Here is an 18,412-nt window from a genome sequence, read left to right as displayed (position 1 = left end):
AAGTGCCTGTATAATGTTTTAATTTCAGAGCTCTATCATCAGTATTAGCGGAGCTATAACTGTTTTTCGATTTCGCCATTTTTCCAATTTTCGCTTATAACTCGAAAACAAAAGAAGGTGGCCAAAAACGAAAACTACCCTTTTTAGTTTCTCAGAAAAAGAGATCGAGAAGTGGGTATCAGATTTTGTCTATGTCCTCTGGTTCAAAAGTTGTAGTGCTAAAACATCGAAATTTGCCCACCCTGTACAACATGTGGGGACAGTCCTTTTCTCACTCGTGTGTTTGCGGCACTCGCCAAAAACTTCCACACTCGTGAGAAAAGTTGGATTTTCCCCACTTGTTGCACAATATATTACTCCTTTGCAGTGAAAGCCAAAAAAAAAAAGAATTAGACTATTCTCCGATGAGTGTCCCCTTGATTTTCAAGCTTTTCCCAAGAAGTGAGACACAATAGATCATCAGGTAGCAGTGCACCTTTTTTTTTTAACAATAAACATTTTTAAAAACGAAAAATCAACACATTGAATAATGGTCAATATTTTTCTTCAAAAAATGACCAAATGTATTTCCATAATGCTTTTAGAATAATAATCTCATCACCAAACTTAACTTAAAACTCGCAACAATATGTACAATAAAACACTTAACATTAAAAAGATTACGTGTCACAAATATTACGTTGATATGTATAACAATACCGTCGAATGTTTTCCTATACTGACACAGGAATATTTTGTTCAACTAATTGATAAGCTGAAGACCCTGTCAATCTTTTTTAACTGACGACCACACCGAATATCAGCCTTTAGGTGCGCTTGAGCAAGATGAACAGCAAAATGACACAAAATACAAACGTTGATGTAAAAATTTTATTGCTATAGGTAGAAAAGTTTCTGCCATCCTTGTTGTTCCACGCTTAGTTTTGCCATTTTTGAAATGTGATTTCAGTGATCGCTTAAAAGACTATTCTAATTATCTAGAAGTAATAGTAATATGATTAACGTGCTATAACGAGTAATTTAATGAATTGTCAATGAAATTCAGTCTTAAGAGTCATCCATAAACGTTTTCCATCAATAAAATCAAATCCGATAGAAATCTCGAAAATTTCTCATCTAAAAATTCTTGAATTTTCAGTTACTTATTTCAGAAGGTATCAAACATTCACTGTACACTCAAAACTCACACAATATCATCAAACATCATCATTTAAGAGAGAATTAGCACCATTTTCTACATTTGAAAGATTCAATCACCATTAGTGATAATGATTATGATTATTCTAGCAAGGTTATTGCAATCAGATTCTCACAATGGAATGTTGATTTCTTTTGGCGACAGTATGAAGATATTATTGCTGATTCGTCTGAAGAAGCCTTTACTGATGGGCCCTACGTTTGCAGATTCGAAGAGGACAAAAATTTGTGGTGCATAAACTTCAGTAACTGACATAGAGTACTTTTGATAGAACAATCCATTGTCCATCATTTCACTAGAACGTGTTTTCTTGTCATAACTAGTTCAGCTGTGTGCTTTGCCATTCTCTATCCAAATCTTACTCGTGGAGGTCCAGGAGAAGATTCAGAATAGTTGTGGCTTCCGATTAACCTGGAAAAAAATGTTGTCGTTGAATTCAATATTATAAATAACAATCGGTAATTCACCCAAATTGAAGTTAATAACGGGTGTTTTTTTTCGAGGTATATAACTTTAAGTTGGCATTACTGTTCAAAATGGCGACCGATTCAACAGCTGTCAAGTGATTTATTCTCAGTTTGGTTTGGCAATTCATCATGAATAGACTCACGCCTGAACAACGCTTGCAAATAGTGCAATTTTATTTCGAAAATAATGGTTCTGTGCGGAATACGTATCGCGCATTACGTCCATTTTATTTTGTTTAGCGATGAAGCTCCCTTCTGGTTGAATGGCTACGTCAACAAACAAAACTGCCGCATTTGGAGTGAAGCTAATCCTCGAGTGTATGTCGAAACACCGTTACATCCAGAAAAACTGACTGTTTGGTGCGCTTTATGGGCTGGTGGAATCATTGGTTCGTTCTTCTTCAAAAACGATGATGGCCAGAACGTTACAGTCAATGGTGATCGGTATAGAGCCATGATTACTATCTTTTTCATTCCTGAATTGAACAACCATGATGTCCAGGAGCTGTGGTTCCAACAAGACGGCGCAAATGTCACACCGCTCGTGTCACAATCGATTTATTGAAAGACACGTTTGGTGACCACCTAATTTCATGTTTTGGACCTGTGAATTTGCCTCCAAGATCTTGTGATTTAACACCGCTAGACAACTTTCTGTGGGGTTATGTAAAAGTCATTGGTCTATGCGGATAAGCCACAAACCCTTGACCATTTGGAAGACAATATTGCCGATATACGGCCACAAATGTTGGAAATAGTCATCGAAAATTGAACGTCCAGGTTAGACTACATCCGAGCCAGCCTTGGCGGTCATATGCCAGAAATCATATTTAAAATGTAATGCCACAAGATTATCTTGCGGATAAATAAAATTCATGTCAATCGAATAATCCATCGTTGTTTAATTGCAATTTAAAGTTCTATAGCTCTAAAAAACACCCTTCACATTGTTATAACATTTTCAGTGTGGATTGTGAACGTCGTTCATTTTCATCAAGACGGCTCCACAAGTGATTGAAGACCTTCAAGATAGAATTCGTGGAGTTATCGAGGTCATACAGCCGCAAATGTACGAATAGAAAATTTCATGAGAAGGATACATGCTGCAACTGAAGCAGTGGCAGCCATTTGGCAGATATCGTTTTCCATCGTCAATGGCAAACTTTCATCTTCAAAATGAAATGAATATCCTTTTGATTTCTCTTAAAATATACTATTTTTTTTATCGGTTTAATATACTGGTTGTTTTTCGATTATTAAATGAAAATTTTCATCAGAAAACCTTGAATGGTATGGTAAACAGCTTGCCTGTAAATGACAATTTACAGAATCTTTCCCATTTCAAATTTAAAACCTTGTATATAAGATGTAGTGGAAAGAAATCCAATATTTTCGCATGTAAAAGAAGGCTTTCATTACCACAGTTCTAATGATTTGATTTTAGTCAAATATGCGCCGTTTTGTTCGACAAATTGTTGCCATTTTGAGGGTTATTTCATTGTGCCTCTCTCATAGAAATCTCCTTGGCAAAAAATTGACACAGTCTGTTGCCTCTGTTGAAGCTAATTTTTCAACAGCAAACTTGTTCTTCATGGACATAAATAGATGGTTACCAATTTGTTTCAGGTCCGGACTATAAGCTGGATGCATAAGAACTTATCAACCAAGCTCCCGGAGCTTCTAGCGAGTCACTATCCATGTGTGTGGCCGGCCTTGTCCTGTTGGAACACAATTCCCTTCCTATTGGCCTAAGCTGGACGCTTCTAGGTGATTACTTCCTCCAGACAGTCCAATTGTTAAAATGATACTCTTTTACCTACATTCCCCCAAGTTTAGAACCAGACTTGATGGAGTATTGTCTTCAGAGAGTCTCCATCAGCCGGAGTTCCACAAGGATCTCTGCTGTCTCCGATATTGTTCACAATATATGTATCCAACAAGCCAAAAACGGAAGAAACCTTCATGCCACTGTAGGCTGATGGTACCGCCATTCTTGCCAGTTCGTGGTGTCCAAAAATAGAAACGTACCTACAAGAAGCCATCTACAGGCTTCAATCTTGGTGAGTGATACTTGACAAAAAGCTTACTTCGAAACAACACGTCATATCAGTTCTGACGAAGGGAAATACAACAGCGGCAGCGTTGCAACCACTACTTTGCAAAAGCAGCAACATGTCTCTTTCCAACAAACTTCTTCCCTATAAGGGGTTGTCCATTAATCACGTGAGGCTTGAAAGGGGGGGGGGGGTTTGATAAAAATCACGAAAATATCACAAGGGGGAGGGGGGGTGTAGTAAGATATCACGTGTATTTATTTTTTCGTCAAACGCGCGATTTTTAAACAAATATTAAGCGGCACGGCGCGGCGTGTAGTGACCTTGACTACATTAAATATATTCATGTACTAGTACAATACATGTTTTTCCTATGATTACACTTTTCGTTTATTATTATTGTTATGGCAATCAAAAAAAACTTTGCAACCTGGTGTAGACATTTTTATTATGGTCCTTAATTTCAGAAGAAAGATTATAGTTTATACCTGTATTTAAATTAAGATAATATTCAGAAAATTTTAAGATTCGTAGTAGGTACTAAAAATACACGTGATGTTGAGAAGGGGGAGGGGGGGTGGTCTTAAACCTCACTACGTATCACCAATGGGGGAGGGGGGTTTAAAAAATGCTAAAAAAAGATCATGTGATTAATGGACAACCCCTAAGTCCATCATTTGGCCGCAAAGATCCATCTGCGGAGACTTCAAGTCGTACAGAATACGATCCTGAGACGAGCCGTAAATGCAGCATGGTTTGTTAGTAACGTACGGATACATGAAGATCAGCAAATACCATTCCTAGACGACCATTTGAAAGATCTGAGCGCGAAGACCTTCAGTAAAGTGAGAAATTACACAAACCCCTCTTATAAGGAAGGCTTGCGACTATGATGAAAAAGCCTCTAGGATACACAAAAGACCGAAGATGGCACTTCCAAAGGAAGTGTGTGTTAAAGCCAAACTCTTACTGGCACAGAGATTGTGTGAAGAATACACAAACCTTCCGAGTGGCATATTGCCACCTCTTAAAGAAAATCAAAATATCTCACCAGAGGTGAATTATATTGAGATTGACCAGTAAAAGGCCTGACTGCAAAAGAAAAAGAAGTTCCAAGTTCCACAGTCCAATTGTTGAGAGAATACTCTCTCACCTGCATTCTCGCAAGTTTAGAGCCAGAGTTGACGGAGTATTGTCTTCAGAGAGGTTTAAATCAGCCGAAGTTCCCCAAGGATCTCTGCTGTCTCCGTTATTGTTCACAATATATGTATCCGAAAAAGCCGAAAGAAAAAAGATCCCTAAGGACACGTCATAATGTTCGGTAGGAGGATCGGATGGAAAAACGAGGCCAAGTATCTGGAAGGGATACTTGACAAGAAGCTTACTTGGAAACAACACGTCACATCAGCTGTGACGAAGGGAAAGACAATAGCGGCAGCATTGCAACCGCTACTTTGCAAAAGCAGGAAAACGTCTCTTTCCAATAAACTACTTCTCTATGAGCCCACTATTCGGCCGGTCATGTCTTACGCATGCTCGGCTTGGGGATACGCTGCAAAGATCAATCTGCAGATATTTCCAGTCGTGTAGAATACGATCCTGAGACGAGCTGTGAATGCACCATGGTTTGTCAGCAACGTACGAATACATAAAGACCTGCAAATACCATTCCTAGATGACCATCTAAAAAACCTGAGTATGAAAACCTTCGGTAAAAGAAAAATCACGCAAATTCTCCGATAAGGAAGGCTAGCGACTACGATGAAAAAGCCCCAAGGAAACACAAGAGACCAACTATGGTCCCTGGAAGTGTGTACTAAAGCCAAACTTCCACTGGCACAGAGATTGTGTGATGATTATACAAACCTTCTGAGTGGCATAGTGCCACCTATTTTTGGAACAAACTCATGATGGAAATTCCCCCTCGAAGTTGAAATGTTTTTGTAAGATCTTTGAGAATTCTTCGTTCCTGGGTCATATTTTCGTTGGGAGACCCTGTATAAAGTTCTCGGTACTCGCAAAAGCTTATGAATTTTACGGAATGTTATTCCTTCAATTCATGTTCTGTCATAAGGTGACAGTCAAGTCGCTTATTTATATCTAGGCTTACTACATTTTATGAAATTAAAATGGTCGCATACATGAACTCTAAGTCCAATAACAAAGCCTCATTTGCAAACATTTCACATCTCATTTTTAATCAAGAATATCAGCCTGCAAAAGTTTTTAATTTTCCGCCTCAAGTTTTGAATCAACCTAAATATCAAATTTTGAATCTCTTACCCTGTTTTCTTATAAGATCGCGTCATTGTGAGTCCTCCTTTGGTATATCGAAGATTTCAGCAAACAGGGGAGGCAAAGAAACCTTTGACCAGTTCTGTCGTAGCCACTCCAGATGGATGGCGAACTTGGCACTCAATAACCGTACCTCTGAATTCGTGGATAGCAGGCTTTCGTAAATTTGACCCTCCTCTGGGTGATTCCGAAGAACCTGAAACGTTAAATTGTATATTTAACTAGATAACAGTGATAACACATCAGAAGTTGAACTTCCAGAAATTCGGTTTTTGTTTTGTAGTGACTATGTTTGCTCACAGAAGGCGCGTTGGTTTTTTTTAAAGGGATCATTGAAACGAAACAGGGTCACCTCTCCACGATTGTGTGAGAGATCGCTGGATAGTCTAACTTCTAACTGAAGAGTCCACTAGCGATATCGAGATGAAACACCAAACCCCTAGGAGATGGGTTTCATTTGCATTTGTATCGGAAATTATTGTACCTCACATAAAGTATCCTCTTTTTTTCAGTATAAACCATTCAATGAGCATAATGCTGATCTAATATAAGGCTTCGAAAAACTGAGTTATATAAAATTGCTCCTTCATCAGAAAAAACTAGAAGATATATTGTTTATTAAAGGAAGTGTGGCATGTCTAGACTAAATGCTTAATAAATTTACTCGAACACCAAAAGTGCTTTTCCAAACAAAACATGTTGGTTTTTTTTTCAAACGGCATGAAATTGAGAGAAAATAAAAAACAAATTCTGAAGTCTGTCAGATTTGTGGTCACGGAAATATTCAATTTTAGAATGTTATGTTTGAATTTAGGAACCAATAATAATTGATATTCCGTGGTATTCATATTAAGTTGTAACGATAATTGAACATACATGTATTTTCATTGCTTCCAAAAGTCTGTCCTGTAACGTTTCTATCTTCTTGATATCAAGTATACCCACTCGATCTGCTGTCAACAATAAAATTCCAGAGAAAAGCCCAATTTCCTCGTCGCTCAATTGTAAGTGATTGAACGATTTTGCGAAATCCATCAGTGAGTTGACGAAATCGGTCTGAAACAAAACAAAAGATTTGTAGAAATTTATTCCAAATTAGACCCACAGACGAGCAACTTAGTCGCCAACGAAGTTGACAACTTCTCAAGTTGGCGACTAAGTTGATCGTATGTTGGCTAGTTGGTGGTTGATAATCCAAGTTGCCAACTAGGTTGCTAACTTAGTTGTCAACTTGGTTGGCGACCAAGTTGCTCGTCTCTGGGCCCCATAAACTACATAATGATTTTTTTTTTGGAAAAAGAAACTAGTAAAAGAAGACTTCTACTAGCAAAGTAGCTTACTTTCAAGTTGTGTTGAGTTCAAAACAAAAAAAGATATGTAAAATGTAATCTACTGCAAATTTAATCTTAATCTGTATCCAACGTTCCATGAACTTCAATGTTCATGAATTCTATGGTATCTCGATGTGTAAGCAGTAGTTTATGGTGTAAACATAAAAAGGACAGGAAAGCATTACCATTAGCTAGCAGAATCTGGAGAAATGATGAATGAAAAAATGTAAAAAAAATCTTATTTCGCATGCCACTTATGAGGAAGTGAATTATCTATGACAGAGCAGAAAATGAACACTGGATTAACAGAAATCAGCCTTCAATGGATGTCATGATTCAAGGAGAGCAATCAATGAAGCAGTGGACCACAAATTCACATCAATGAATGAGACTCAAACTATTTATTACATTTTCTTGGAAATATTTGTTTTTCTTGGAAATCATGAAGCAAAAAATTGAGTAGAATTAGTGGAAATCATGCTTTCAAAATTTAGAATTCTAGGTTGCAACATAATGATAAAATTTCACTTCCTTTATAGCCAACTAGGTACCTTTCGAGAAAACTATTATTGTATATGGGCTGTGTGGGTGATTTTAGTGAAGAATAGGAAATAAGATTTCATGACTATGAAAGATTGATCATTATTATTATTATTATACACACATCGTCAAAAGTCTTGCCCCCTCCTAGGTATCTCAAGAAATAAACAATCTATGTTCTGGAAATGAGATGAATATCTTCTTTTATTTCAACTGCAATATATTTCATAGTAAATCTCTGCTGGTTATTCTTTGCTTTATGCAGAATGAGTCAAATTAGGAAAAATGAGAACAAATTTGAATTTATCGATTATTTATTTTCGATTAATTATAGTTATTCAATAACTGAATCCAAATTAAACAGTCCGTATTACCACCTCTTCTTTCAGTCAACTGCCCAATACGCCTAGGCATCCCACGAATCTAGTCATTAATGAAATTTTCAGGTATACCGTTCCATTTTTCCTGAAGGGCTAAACTCAATTCTTGAAGAGTTGGTTATCCCTTACTTGCTCAATTGGATTCATAACTAGAGAGATTGCTGGCTGTTCATTCTCTGGATACTGTTCTCTTAAAGAATGTTTTGAACCCGGTGTGCGGTGTGGTGAGGCGTTATCATCCTACTAATCTAAATGAAATTATCCCCAAATTCGTTGCGCAGAGGAACAATGATTGGTTCAATGATAAGTTCTACGTAGATGGCGCCAGTCATTGATTGTTCAACGATAATAAGAGGGGTACGGTGACCGAACATCATTGATCCGCCTTGAAAGGCACAACTTCACGGGAAGAATTGTATCGCTCCAGCCTGACTGGACCTCTCAAAACTCTTTCTCGTCAACTATCAATTTGTAAACCGAATCGTTGCGCCATTGTGGCAAAAGTCAGTTTTGGTGGAGTTCTGCTCATTGCTGAAAGGTAGTTCTATGTCCAGGTGATAGCCGAGATACTCTTAAAGGTCTTCTCGCCCGTAAATTTGGGGAATGCAACTGGCTTTCTATGGTACTGGTTGAGATTACCCGCTTATAAGTCCTCAAAAAATTACTTCGTAGGGCTGTTACAGATACAGTTCGATTCCTTCAAGTAAAATTTGCGATATAATGCTCTTTACTTGCAGATGTTACTCAGCCACCGGTCTCCAGGCAATGCTGCCAGTTTCCATGGAAAGGGCCACAATGTGCACTGAAGTCCGTGGACTATTCAAAGGCAATCTGGTGGTTAGACAAAGCTTCTTGGTGTAGGGCTACTATTCTTGGCCGGTCAAATTGGGAAATTGGATGTCCCGGCATTTTCTACGGAATATCTTCAATATTGCAACTTTCGTTATTCTCCCGATCAAGAAACAATTTTTTCTGGATTATTGTTTTCATTTAAGTGATAAGATAGTGAAAATTTCACACACAAAAAATTGTTGAGAGTTGATAGGGGAGGGGCAAGACTTTTGACGATGTGTGTAGTTCTGCTCGAAGCAGACGAATTGTTTCTAGATATATTCATAGACAATTGCCTTAACCCGCACCACAAATTCATTTCGGGAAAACTGGATCTGTTCAAAATGTTCACATTATAGAAAATTTGAAAGCCTAACAGTATTGTTATACATTTTTGCAACAATTTATGTGTGGAAAAAGTTTCCTTCTTATGAATGAAAAAACGGTGCAAGACTTTTGAAATTGAAGGTAGATTATTCTATAGTGATGAACGCAGATAGAAAAAGCCATTCGAAGAAGAATACCTCTATCGTACTAATTAGGTCGAACTGGTATGAATATACGTTTTAAACTTACATCGTACATTATCTCCAACTGTTGTTTAGAGAGTTTCAAACCATCCTCGAACATGAAAGCCGTGTCATTGGTCATCTTGGCCACGTGACAGAACCAAATCTCCAAGAAACCGAGTTTCAGTAGAATCAGTTGATCGTCTTGCTGCAATTCAGTAAAACCAGGAACTCTTTTTGCGAATTCGACCAGCCGCTGTATACAGGGTGTGATCCGCGTCGCCGTGTGCTGCCACAGAAAGCATTTCTGCTTCTCCCTGGTTTCCGCAGTTGAGGAGGCAGCACCATTCTCCTCGGTTGGAGGAAAAACGAGGGGAGTCCTAAAAGTGAAAGAAGATTTATTCATTAACATAACATAACATAATTTATTGATTCTGTAAGACAATACAGGTATAGTATAGGTCAAAAACAAAAAGATTACAAAGCATGATAATTCTAAAGATAAGTTTTCAAAACTAAATCGGAAAAATACCTTTTCCTACAACTTCTATGAAAAGTAGCGTATTCTTCATAGCTTCCTCATTTTCAAAACTATGTATTGCTCATACTGTGGGAAATATTATTTCTCACGGCACTTTGCCCACACCTCGCTTGGTAGACCAATGAAATTGGACTTTTGAGTCGTTTCTATGGAAACCAATAAATTAGCACATGCTGGTCAACGAAGGCCATTTTGATTTGAAACAAGTCCATTACTTGAATTATTGAAATTTGTGCAGTTGTAGGAAAAGTATAGTGTGCAACATGTGGAGAAAGTCCTTTTCTCGCTCGTGTGTTTGCGAGAAAAGTTGGACTTTCCCCACTTGTTGCACAATATACTATTTAATTGAATAAAATAATAAAATCGTTTCAATTAAAGTATAGTTTCAATTTTTTTTTCAATTGATGTATATCCAGAGACATCACAAAGGATGGTATATGATTGTATAATTCAATGCTCTGATTAAAGGACCATTTAAATCAATATGTTATGTTTTGGCACAAGATGAATAAAAAAATTTCTGGTTTTATATTCATTATAGCTTTAATCTGATTCCCATTCTGTAATATTCTATTCAGCATAAACAAGACATAGTTGTATGATGAACTAGGCGCGACTAGGTGTCGAATTGAAAATAAATCTAATAATCCTCTTTTCTGCAACAAACACTCTTGAAACATCAATGATGTTGCTCAAAAGTAGGATATTGTATAAAACGTAGGTGTGCAAAAGACCATCACTGTCGATGTGTGTGGCCTGGAATTGTTCTGATGCAACACAATTCCTGTCCTGTCTGGGCGATCGCTTCCTTCAGACGGTCCAATTGTTGACAGTTCAGTTCCGAGTTGACAGTTTTGCCATAGGGGAGCATTTTAGAGTAGATAATTCTTTGTCAACACTCAGCAATCCTTCCTGGCCGATAATCCTAGTTTGGCACCGTTTCCTACGGCTCACCACGTTTCGACCACAAACGTTTTCACTTGACGTTGGCGTAAGTGATCCACTTTTTACACCGGTCACCGAGCGTTTCCAAAATGGGTCAATTTTTGTTGTGATTCAGCAGAAATTCGCAGATGAAAATTCAATCCATGAGGTTTTTCTCGTTAACTCATGTGGTACCCATACATCGAGCTTCTTCTTAAGACCTGCCTTATGGAAATGTTTCCAAAAGGTTTTTGTGCAATTTTACCTCTTGGAGAATCGTTCGGACGGACAATGTCCATACTTTTGTCGATATTTTCGACAATTGGCCTTGTGCGCGATGCATTTTTGACATCGAATTACGGGAACGGAATCGAAGAAACCAAAATTGCGCTGTTACAGTATCATAAAAACTATTTTCATTTTCAGCCACCTATCAGGAAGGTTTTTGTAGTACGAAATCTCAACCTTCTAACGTTATTCGAATGACACTACCTAAATAACTCTGACATCAAGCTTTCAAAAGCCTGATGGAGCTCCTTACAACTCCGTTCCAAAAGCTTCACCGACGTGTCATAAGCAAACAATATTACCAAAAAAAAAGCCAAATGTTGGCCGATGATGGATTTGGTGTGAGCGTAGGGTAACACTGTGTCTGTGCCTTCTTGGTACAATGAGAAAAACATAACAATTCATTCTGAAAAGTTGTTTTTTGTTATCTCAGAGTCACGAAAGTGACTGCTTTCAAATCAATCATCAAACATTAAGAATTAACATTAATAAAGTCGATGTTTGCGGAAAAATCTATTTCTACTACAGTGGAAGTATTTGTAGTTTGTTTGCATGTCGAATAGAAGCTAAAATAACATTCAATTCACTACGAACATTCAATTTGATCCTGAAATTCATCGAGATCGCCTATTATGATATGGATCACGAACTGAAATAATAAACACCAGATTATTCTAGAATGGCCCAAGTTTAGGTTCTCAAATAGAAAATTTATCCTCAATATCTAACGGGCATTTTCATTTGGATTTATTCAAATAATTAATATTATTATAAGTTTATTGACCAAAAATAAAACATTTTCCTGAGTACAATAATTATTCATAATCATATAAAAGTATGTCCTAACGCTTGAAACCATTACGAAGAACGTTGTAATTTCGACAAAAACAATTTAAAATTTTGGTGATCGATAATATTCTATTGAGAATCTGGTAATTGAAAACATATCTATAAAGAGCATTATCGCTTTAGTTGCAGCTTAATTAGGTAGCTACACAAAGTAATTATATCGTAGGATAAATGATGCTCTAACACGGCGAGAGTATAGACTTATACTTTTTAAATGATCAATAATAACGTTAATTTTTTGACAGAATATAAAATAATAACTTATGTAGACAGAACTGAACTTACGGTATCAGACTATTCGTGTGCTCATCTATGTATCCACAGTTCGTTACATGAGCCTGCGAAACCGTCGCAATTAGATCCAAAAGCGGGCAATGCCTCATCTCGACGTCCACTGATTGATCCGCTTCTCCAGATGTTGTTACCCTGGAAGTTTCCTCTATGCTCCTTTCTCTGGATCGTTTTGGAACGCGGCCGTATCTTACAGCTGAAAAATTGAGAAGCTTTAGTAGGATACATTTTTCGTTTTAAGTGGACACTAGGGATATTTTAGGAGAAAACTAGTTTCAAAAGAACGTAGGTTCCTGCTTGCGTTGTTTTTTACTGGTGCACTATCAAACAGCCGCATCCTGCCAGAGACTTTCTTTTCTGTGGTTCAATTGATTTCACAATTTCAATTCCAATGGACTGCCTTAATTACATTACCATAAATTAATATAGGTACCCTCACATGCAGAAAAAAAACCTCAATAATTTAATATTTGGTAAAATTTGAGTTCTGATATTTTTTCTTTTAGTTTTTCAGTGAACTGTGGATGAAGTTATTTATTTCAACTTGTATAGTAAGTTTTTTACTGAAAACTGACTTTCCAGTCGTTATCTAGGGTTAATGAAAAGTTCATTGTTAAACCCTAATTTAAAAATATCCTTAAGAATAATTTCGTGTTCAGATTCTTTTAAATTACCACATTCTATTGAGAACCATTTTTCCAACATCTTTTTTTGTGGTTCACGCATTCAACTGCAAAAGTCCATTTTTGAGAGAGGAATGAACTTATCTCCAATGGATTACTTTAAGGAATGTAATTCTTTGAATAGGAGGCTCTATTCGTTATTACCTCAATGTCAGTTCGACAGTAAGAGACCTAGAGAACTGCAACATTGGTTTCAAGTGCTAAAAATAGCGCAACCTCGCGGAAGTAGGTATTAATTAAATGAGCTGGCCAGCATGTTCGCCTGATATCAATCCCATAGAGCATATTTGAGACATGCTTGGTAGATGAGTCAGTGATCGCGGGTTACTCTGAATGAGTTTAGTTTATTCGAGAGGAGTGGCAAAATAGTCGTCAACATACTATTCGTAACCTAATTGACAGTATGAACTGACGTATGCAGGCAGTAATAGGCTAGAGGTGTTAATACAAAACATAAAGCTGAATTTGTTGCAATTGCTGAATTACGTTTCTTCAGGTTATTCAAGTTACAGCTGAATTGGTTTGTTTTGAAGTTTGGTTATTAATTTGAATTCAATAGGTTTGCATAAATAAATTCAGCAAAAATTGCTTATCAGGACTGAATAACATATTGTTGCCTTCTCATTGCTAGCTTCGTGAACTGAGCTGTCGATCGGACATTATAGCACAATAAGCAAAGCTATTTGGTCAAAAAATAACATTTCTTAAAATTAGATAAACTGGATTTTGGAGTTCGTTTGACTCTTAAGATTGAACTAGTGCACTTAAAGGCAAGAACCAAAAAACAAAATGTTGGAAAGGAATGGTTTTATATTTTGAGAAATTTGATGAATAAAGTATTTTATAGGATGTTTCAAAATAAGGCTTCAACAACAAACTTCTAATTAATCCTGTATAATGACTATCAAAAGAAAGAAACAAATCATTAAATGGTAAAATTCTAGATCTCATAGTTTTTTGTTTACAGTTTGGTCACAAAATTTCAAAAACTGAACTGAAAATAAAAAACTATGAGACCTAGAATTTTACCATTTAATAATTTGTTTTTTTTTGCATAAAGTATTAAATAAAAATATACAATCTGAATTCAATAAAATTTATCTCAGTTTGTTTCATACATTTTAGTTTCTTTGGATTTTGGGAAATATTATTGCAAGGTAGATGATTTGAAAAGTACGAATAATATAGAATGACTTTGAAGGATGAGAAATGTATGGTGAAATGGTCGAGTTGAATTAGTTTTTCGATCTAAGAAAGATCAATAGATAATTCAATAATATTGAAAATTAATAAAGAAAAAAAGCCAAAAAAAATCGTATGGAGAAGGGATTATGAACTGATAATGAAAATACATAGTGCGGCAGCTGTTTCGAAGATATATTAATAGAGATAACAGATATTAAGTTTCTTTGTTATTGTTTGGAAATATATATTTGTTAATTCCATAATTTTTTAACTCAATTGGAACAGAGTTTGAAATAAAAAAATTCAATTTGCAAATAAATATATTATTTTTGGATCTAATTATTAATATTTCAAAATTGAATCATTAGTGATCCGTAATAGTAGAAAGGTATGCAGTTTTATATTTAGGACATTTCAAAATGACGAATCAAGATTGCTATTTCATTGTAAAATGAGCAATCATCGAGAGTAACATTTTTCCTTCAAGAAATAGTAGAATTATTGATTGAACATATTCATTATAATATTTCTCGAAAAAAAAACATCAAATATAGTTAATAGCCATTCAAAATAAAATCAAACAACAACTTTAACAAATACACAAATATTAATTAGAACGTGTAGTAGTATAGTTCACATAAAATACTATGTTAAACACCTATCCTTTCCGTATATTCGGTGTGATATATTAAGTAGGTAGGTACTGAAAATAAAAAATTTGTGGCATACTTGAAAAGTAATCAAGGTGAGTAAATTCTTTCGGAGGAGTATATATATATATCGAAATAAAAGAATCATAATATCAGTGAAACACTACACTGTGTACTGCCAACCTACTAATGAACCAATTGAGGCCAATCAACTGCAATAAAATGGTGTAAATTGTTTCGTACGTAGAAATTATTTGAATCAGCAAAATTCCATACTTAAGCAAAACTCGAATTGATTAACGACAACACAAAAATATTCAAAATTACCTTAAAAGTGAAGACGTTCTTGTAACAAACTGGTTCACTTCAAGAGTTATTCGAAAACTTACACATTGTGATAATAATGTAATAATTTGAGGTGTGATGATGGCACATTGATCATAAAAAAGGAATGTTTCCTCCAATTAAAATAACAATAATTCCAACGTCTGTATTTCAGTGCATGTGTTCGGTCTCAAGATAATTTTATCATATTTGGATTATCTGTTGTTCCGTTACATTGTTTTTTACAAATGTGGAAAATTATTAGAATCATCGTTCGATAATATAAAATTGCACTGATTTTGGAATCAATCCTTTCATTTCAAAATTCAATGCAACAAACAGTTCTTTCTCTTCTGTGAAAGGGTTATTTCTTGTCAGATACATCTTTCTCAACCATTTTTTCGAATTCAGCATTCACAAATTCTATTCAAATGCGAATTAAGTTTAAATAGGGTTTATTCGATGTCTACGTATTTAATAAAAAATTACAGTTGTCTCACTAACAAAGTAGCCTCCTGATATAAGCCACATTGTGATTGCAATATTATTTATACAGGGCGAGTCAATAGTGTTCGATCAGTTTATAACTCTTGTAAATTGTGGGCTGGAAGCATGATTCAAACTTTGACGTAATCGATACTCAACGCAATACTCATAATCACCATGGAATTCTAATTTCTAAATATCACACTTGTCATAATTTATGTGTGGTAGTTTTTTTACGTAGAAAAATCTCATGTTTATATGATAATGGTTTAAACTGGAGATCACATCTTGAAAACCATTCGAGATAATTGTTGGGTTTTTTAATTGGATTCTCGAAAAGTTTTCACGTCTTCTGCAAGTTTACATATCACTCTACAGGTGGTCCCAAAGACACTGCGATTTAAAAAAAATGACAATGTCAATACGTCCATTTATTCAAATGGCATGCAAATTTTTTTTTGCCTATGTTATCGTGTACATAGTAATCGGACGGACATGTTGACGGACAGAATTGATTTCGATCATGAAATTTTCATCAGTCAATTAATTATTCAAGACCACTTTCAGCTCAAAATTTGAAAATTGTATACATTTGAACCCACTATTCCCTGAAAAAAAGCCCCCTTGAACAATATACTGGAGATTTTTGTTGATTCAAATTTATTATAAAGTTTTATGATGAATAGAAATATGTATTAATATCAGTTCGAATTCAATGGAATTCAATTAAATATCGGATCACTAATAAAACAACTTTTAAACTGAGTGCATGATAAAATTTATACTTACAATCTCTAGACATTCCAACTGCCAAGCATTTTTTGAATCTACAATACTGACATCTATTTCTATTCAGTCGTATAACAAGACATTTTCCATCTCTCAAACATCTGTATTCTATTTGTTTTTGTATACTTCTCCTAAAAAATCCCTGAAAAGAATAAAAAATATTTGAATTATAGTATAAATACCTACTAAAGAAATCAAAATGTTTTATTCATACTCTGCTCCATCGACAACAACAAAGATTGCCGAGGTAAAAGCATATTTTGAGAGTGAAAATGAATTTTTTTAAATAAAAGTGATTGAAAAGTTAGAAAAAAGTTGGAGTTTTGAAGGATACTATTTCAGGAATAAATCGAATTTTTGAGATAAATGTGTTTTTTTTTGTTTGGGTCTAGCACTTATTGAGTGGAATGTTAATATTTTCATAAATATATTACATAAATTTATTGTAACAGCATTCATAAATCGCATCTGTCCATTTTTGTACTACTTTGATATGGGTTCATTAATAAAAAAAGGTTTCCGTTACCGTGCCTTGTAGAACACCAAAATCAATTTCATATTCATGAAAATGAAGATTTTCTATTCTCATGAGCAATTTTTACGATTGCTTCTATCAAATAATAATTTTCGTAAAGTTATGAAACAATTTTACCGAAAAAAGACAGTGGAATAGATTTTCAATAAGAAAAGATACATAGATATATCTACGTCACTGGATGAGTTTGGCAGGAGACTTTTACTTATTCCGGAACGTTACATTATCAAGACTAGAATAGCTGAAAATTTATACAATGAATGTAATAATACTGGAGTTATTAAAAAAAAATAGTTTTTTTTCACTTCAACACCCTGTATCTCGAAAACGAAGCTTGTTGTTGTTGCTCTATCCCATACTAGAGTTATTGCACTAAAATCTGGGCCACCCTGTAAGCAAAAACCGCCAAAAAATGAATTTTTCACATTTTTTCAACGTTCTTTTACGAAATTTTGGTGGCAAACCTCAGATTCGGAGTCAGTAACCCAAAAAACATTTAAAATCGAAGAAATCAAAACTACCCCAAAACATTCCCGTGAGGGGCCCTTGTGAGCACAAATTGACTGGACTATACTACACTTCGAAATTATTATATGTTGGTCTCTACCTCAGAGTAATAAACATAGATAGAGGAAAGAGTAAGCCTCGGAGTGAGCATATGTCAATTTCAGTAAGCAAATTTTGTCCCCAATATGAACTATCAACTTTGACATAAAGCGCGCGGAAATGAAAACATATCAGTGATACGATATTGCACTCAATTCGCGAGTTTCTTCACAAAGAACGTACTTTCTATATTCGATAGTAAGTGAATCAACGTTTCATATTAACTCAAAATATATTGAAATAAATATCTAAATACACTGCGCAAAAAAATTAACGCACATTATGGAAATCTCAAATTTATTCTACAATTGAAGGTGTTCTCAATGATAATTATTTTTTTCGGCAACCGTCCGGGAAGTGCTCACTTCCCGGACGCTTTTTATCTGAGAAAGTAGCATTTCCCGGCCTAGTCCGGAAAGTACGTACTTCCCGGACTAGGCCGGAAAAGAATCATAGAATCCATAACAACCGAGATAACGGCTGACAGTTCATATGAAATTAGTTGTCAAAAATTTGCATGTTTTTTGATCGCAATCGTAATAAAATATGGAAAGCAGCAGCGATAGTGTTATTTTACATGGTTTCTTCAATACAGATGTTTTTTCCAAACGGGAATAAAATAAGATGAGATTATCAGATTTTGAATGTATTGGCTC

The 18,412-nt window shown here is 35.3% G+C and overlaps 1 protein-coding gene across 3 annotated transcripts in view; it reads right to left on the bottom strand.

Moving 5' to 3' along the window:
- Positions 1-462: 462 nt before the first annotated feature.
- The window catches only part of LOC123672782 (ecdysone-induced protein 78C), an 81,672-nt gene continuing 63,722 nt past the window's right edge, over positions 463-18,412 (bottom strand). For all 3 annotated transcript variants that reach the window (XM_045607069.1, XM_045607067.1, XM_045607068.1), the window contains exons 4-9: positions 16,616-16,757; positions 12,493-12,694; positions 9,673-9,985; positions 6,891-7,070; positions 6,003-6,210; positions 463-1,609 (exon numbers count right to left, since the gene is read on the bottom strand). In XM_045607069.1, coding sequence (XP_045463025.1) covers positions 6,025-6,210; positions 6,891-7,070; positions 9,673-9,985; positions 12,493-12,694; positions 16,616-16,757 — 1,023 coding nt within the window. In that variant the 3' untranslated portion in view covers positions 463-1,609; positions 6,003-6,024. The remainder of the gene's footprint in view (positions 1,610-6,002; positions 6,211-6,890; positions 7,071-9,672; positions 9,986-12,492; positions 12,695-16,615; positions 16,758-18,412) is intronic.

The sequence above is a fragment of the Harmonia axyridis genome, chromosome 2, assembly GCF_914767665.1.
Source record: "Harmonia axyridis chromosome 2, icHarAxyr1.1, whole genome shotgun sequence".
Taxonomy (NCBI): Eukaryota; Metazoa; Arthropoda; class Insecta; order Coleoptera; family Coccinellidae; genus Harmonia; species Harmonia axyridis.
This window is presented reverse-complemented; position numbering and strand designations above follow the sequence as displayed.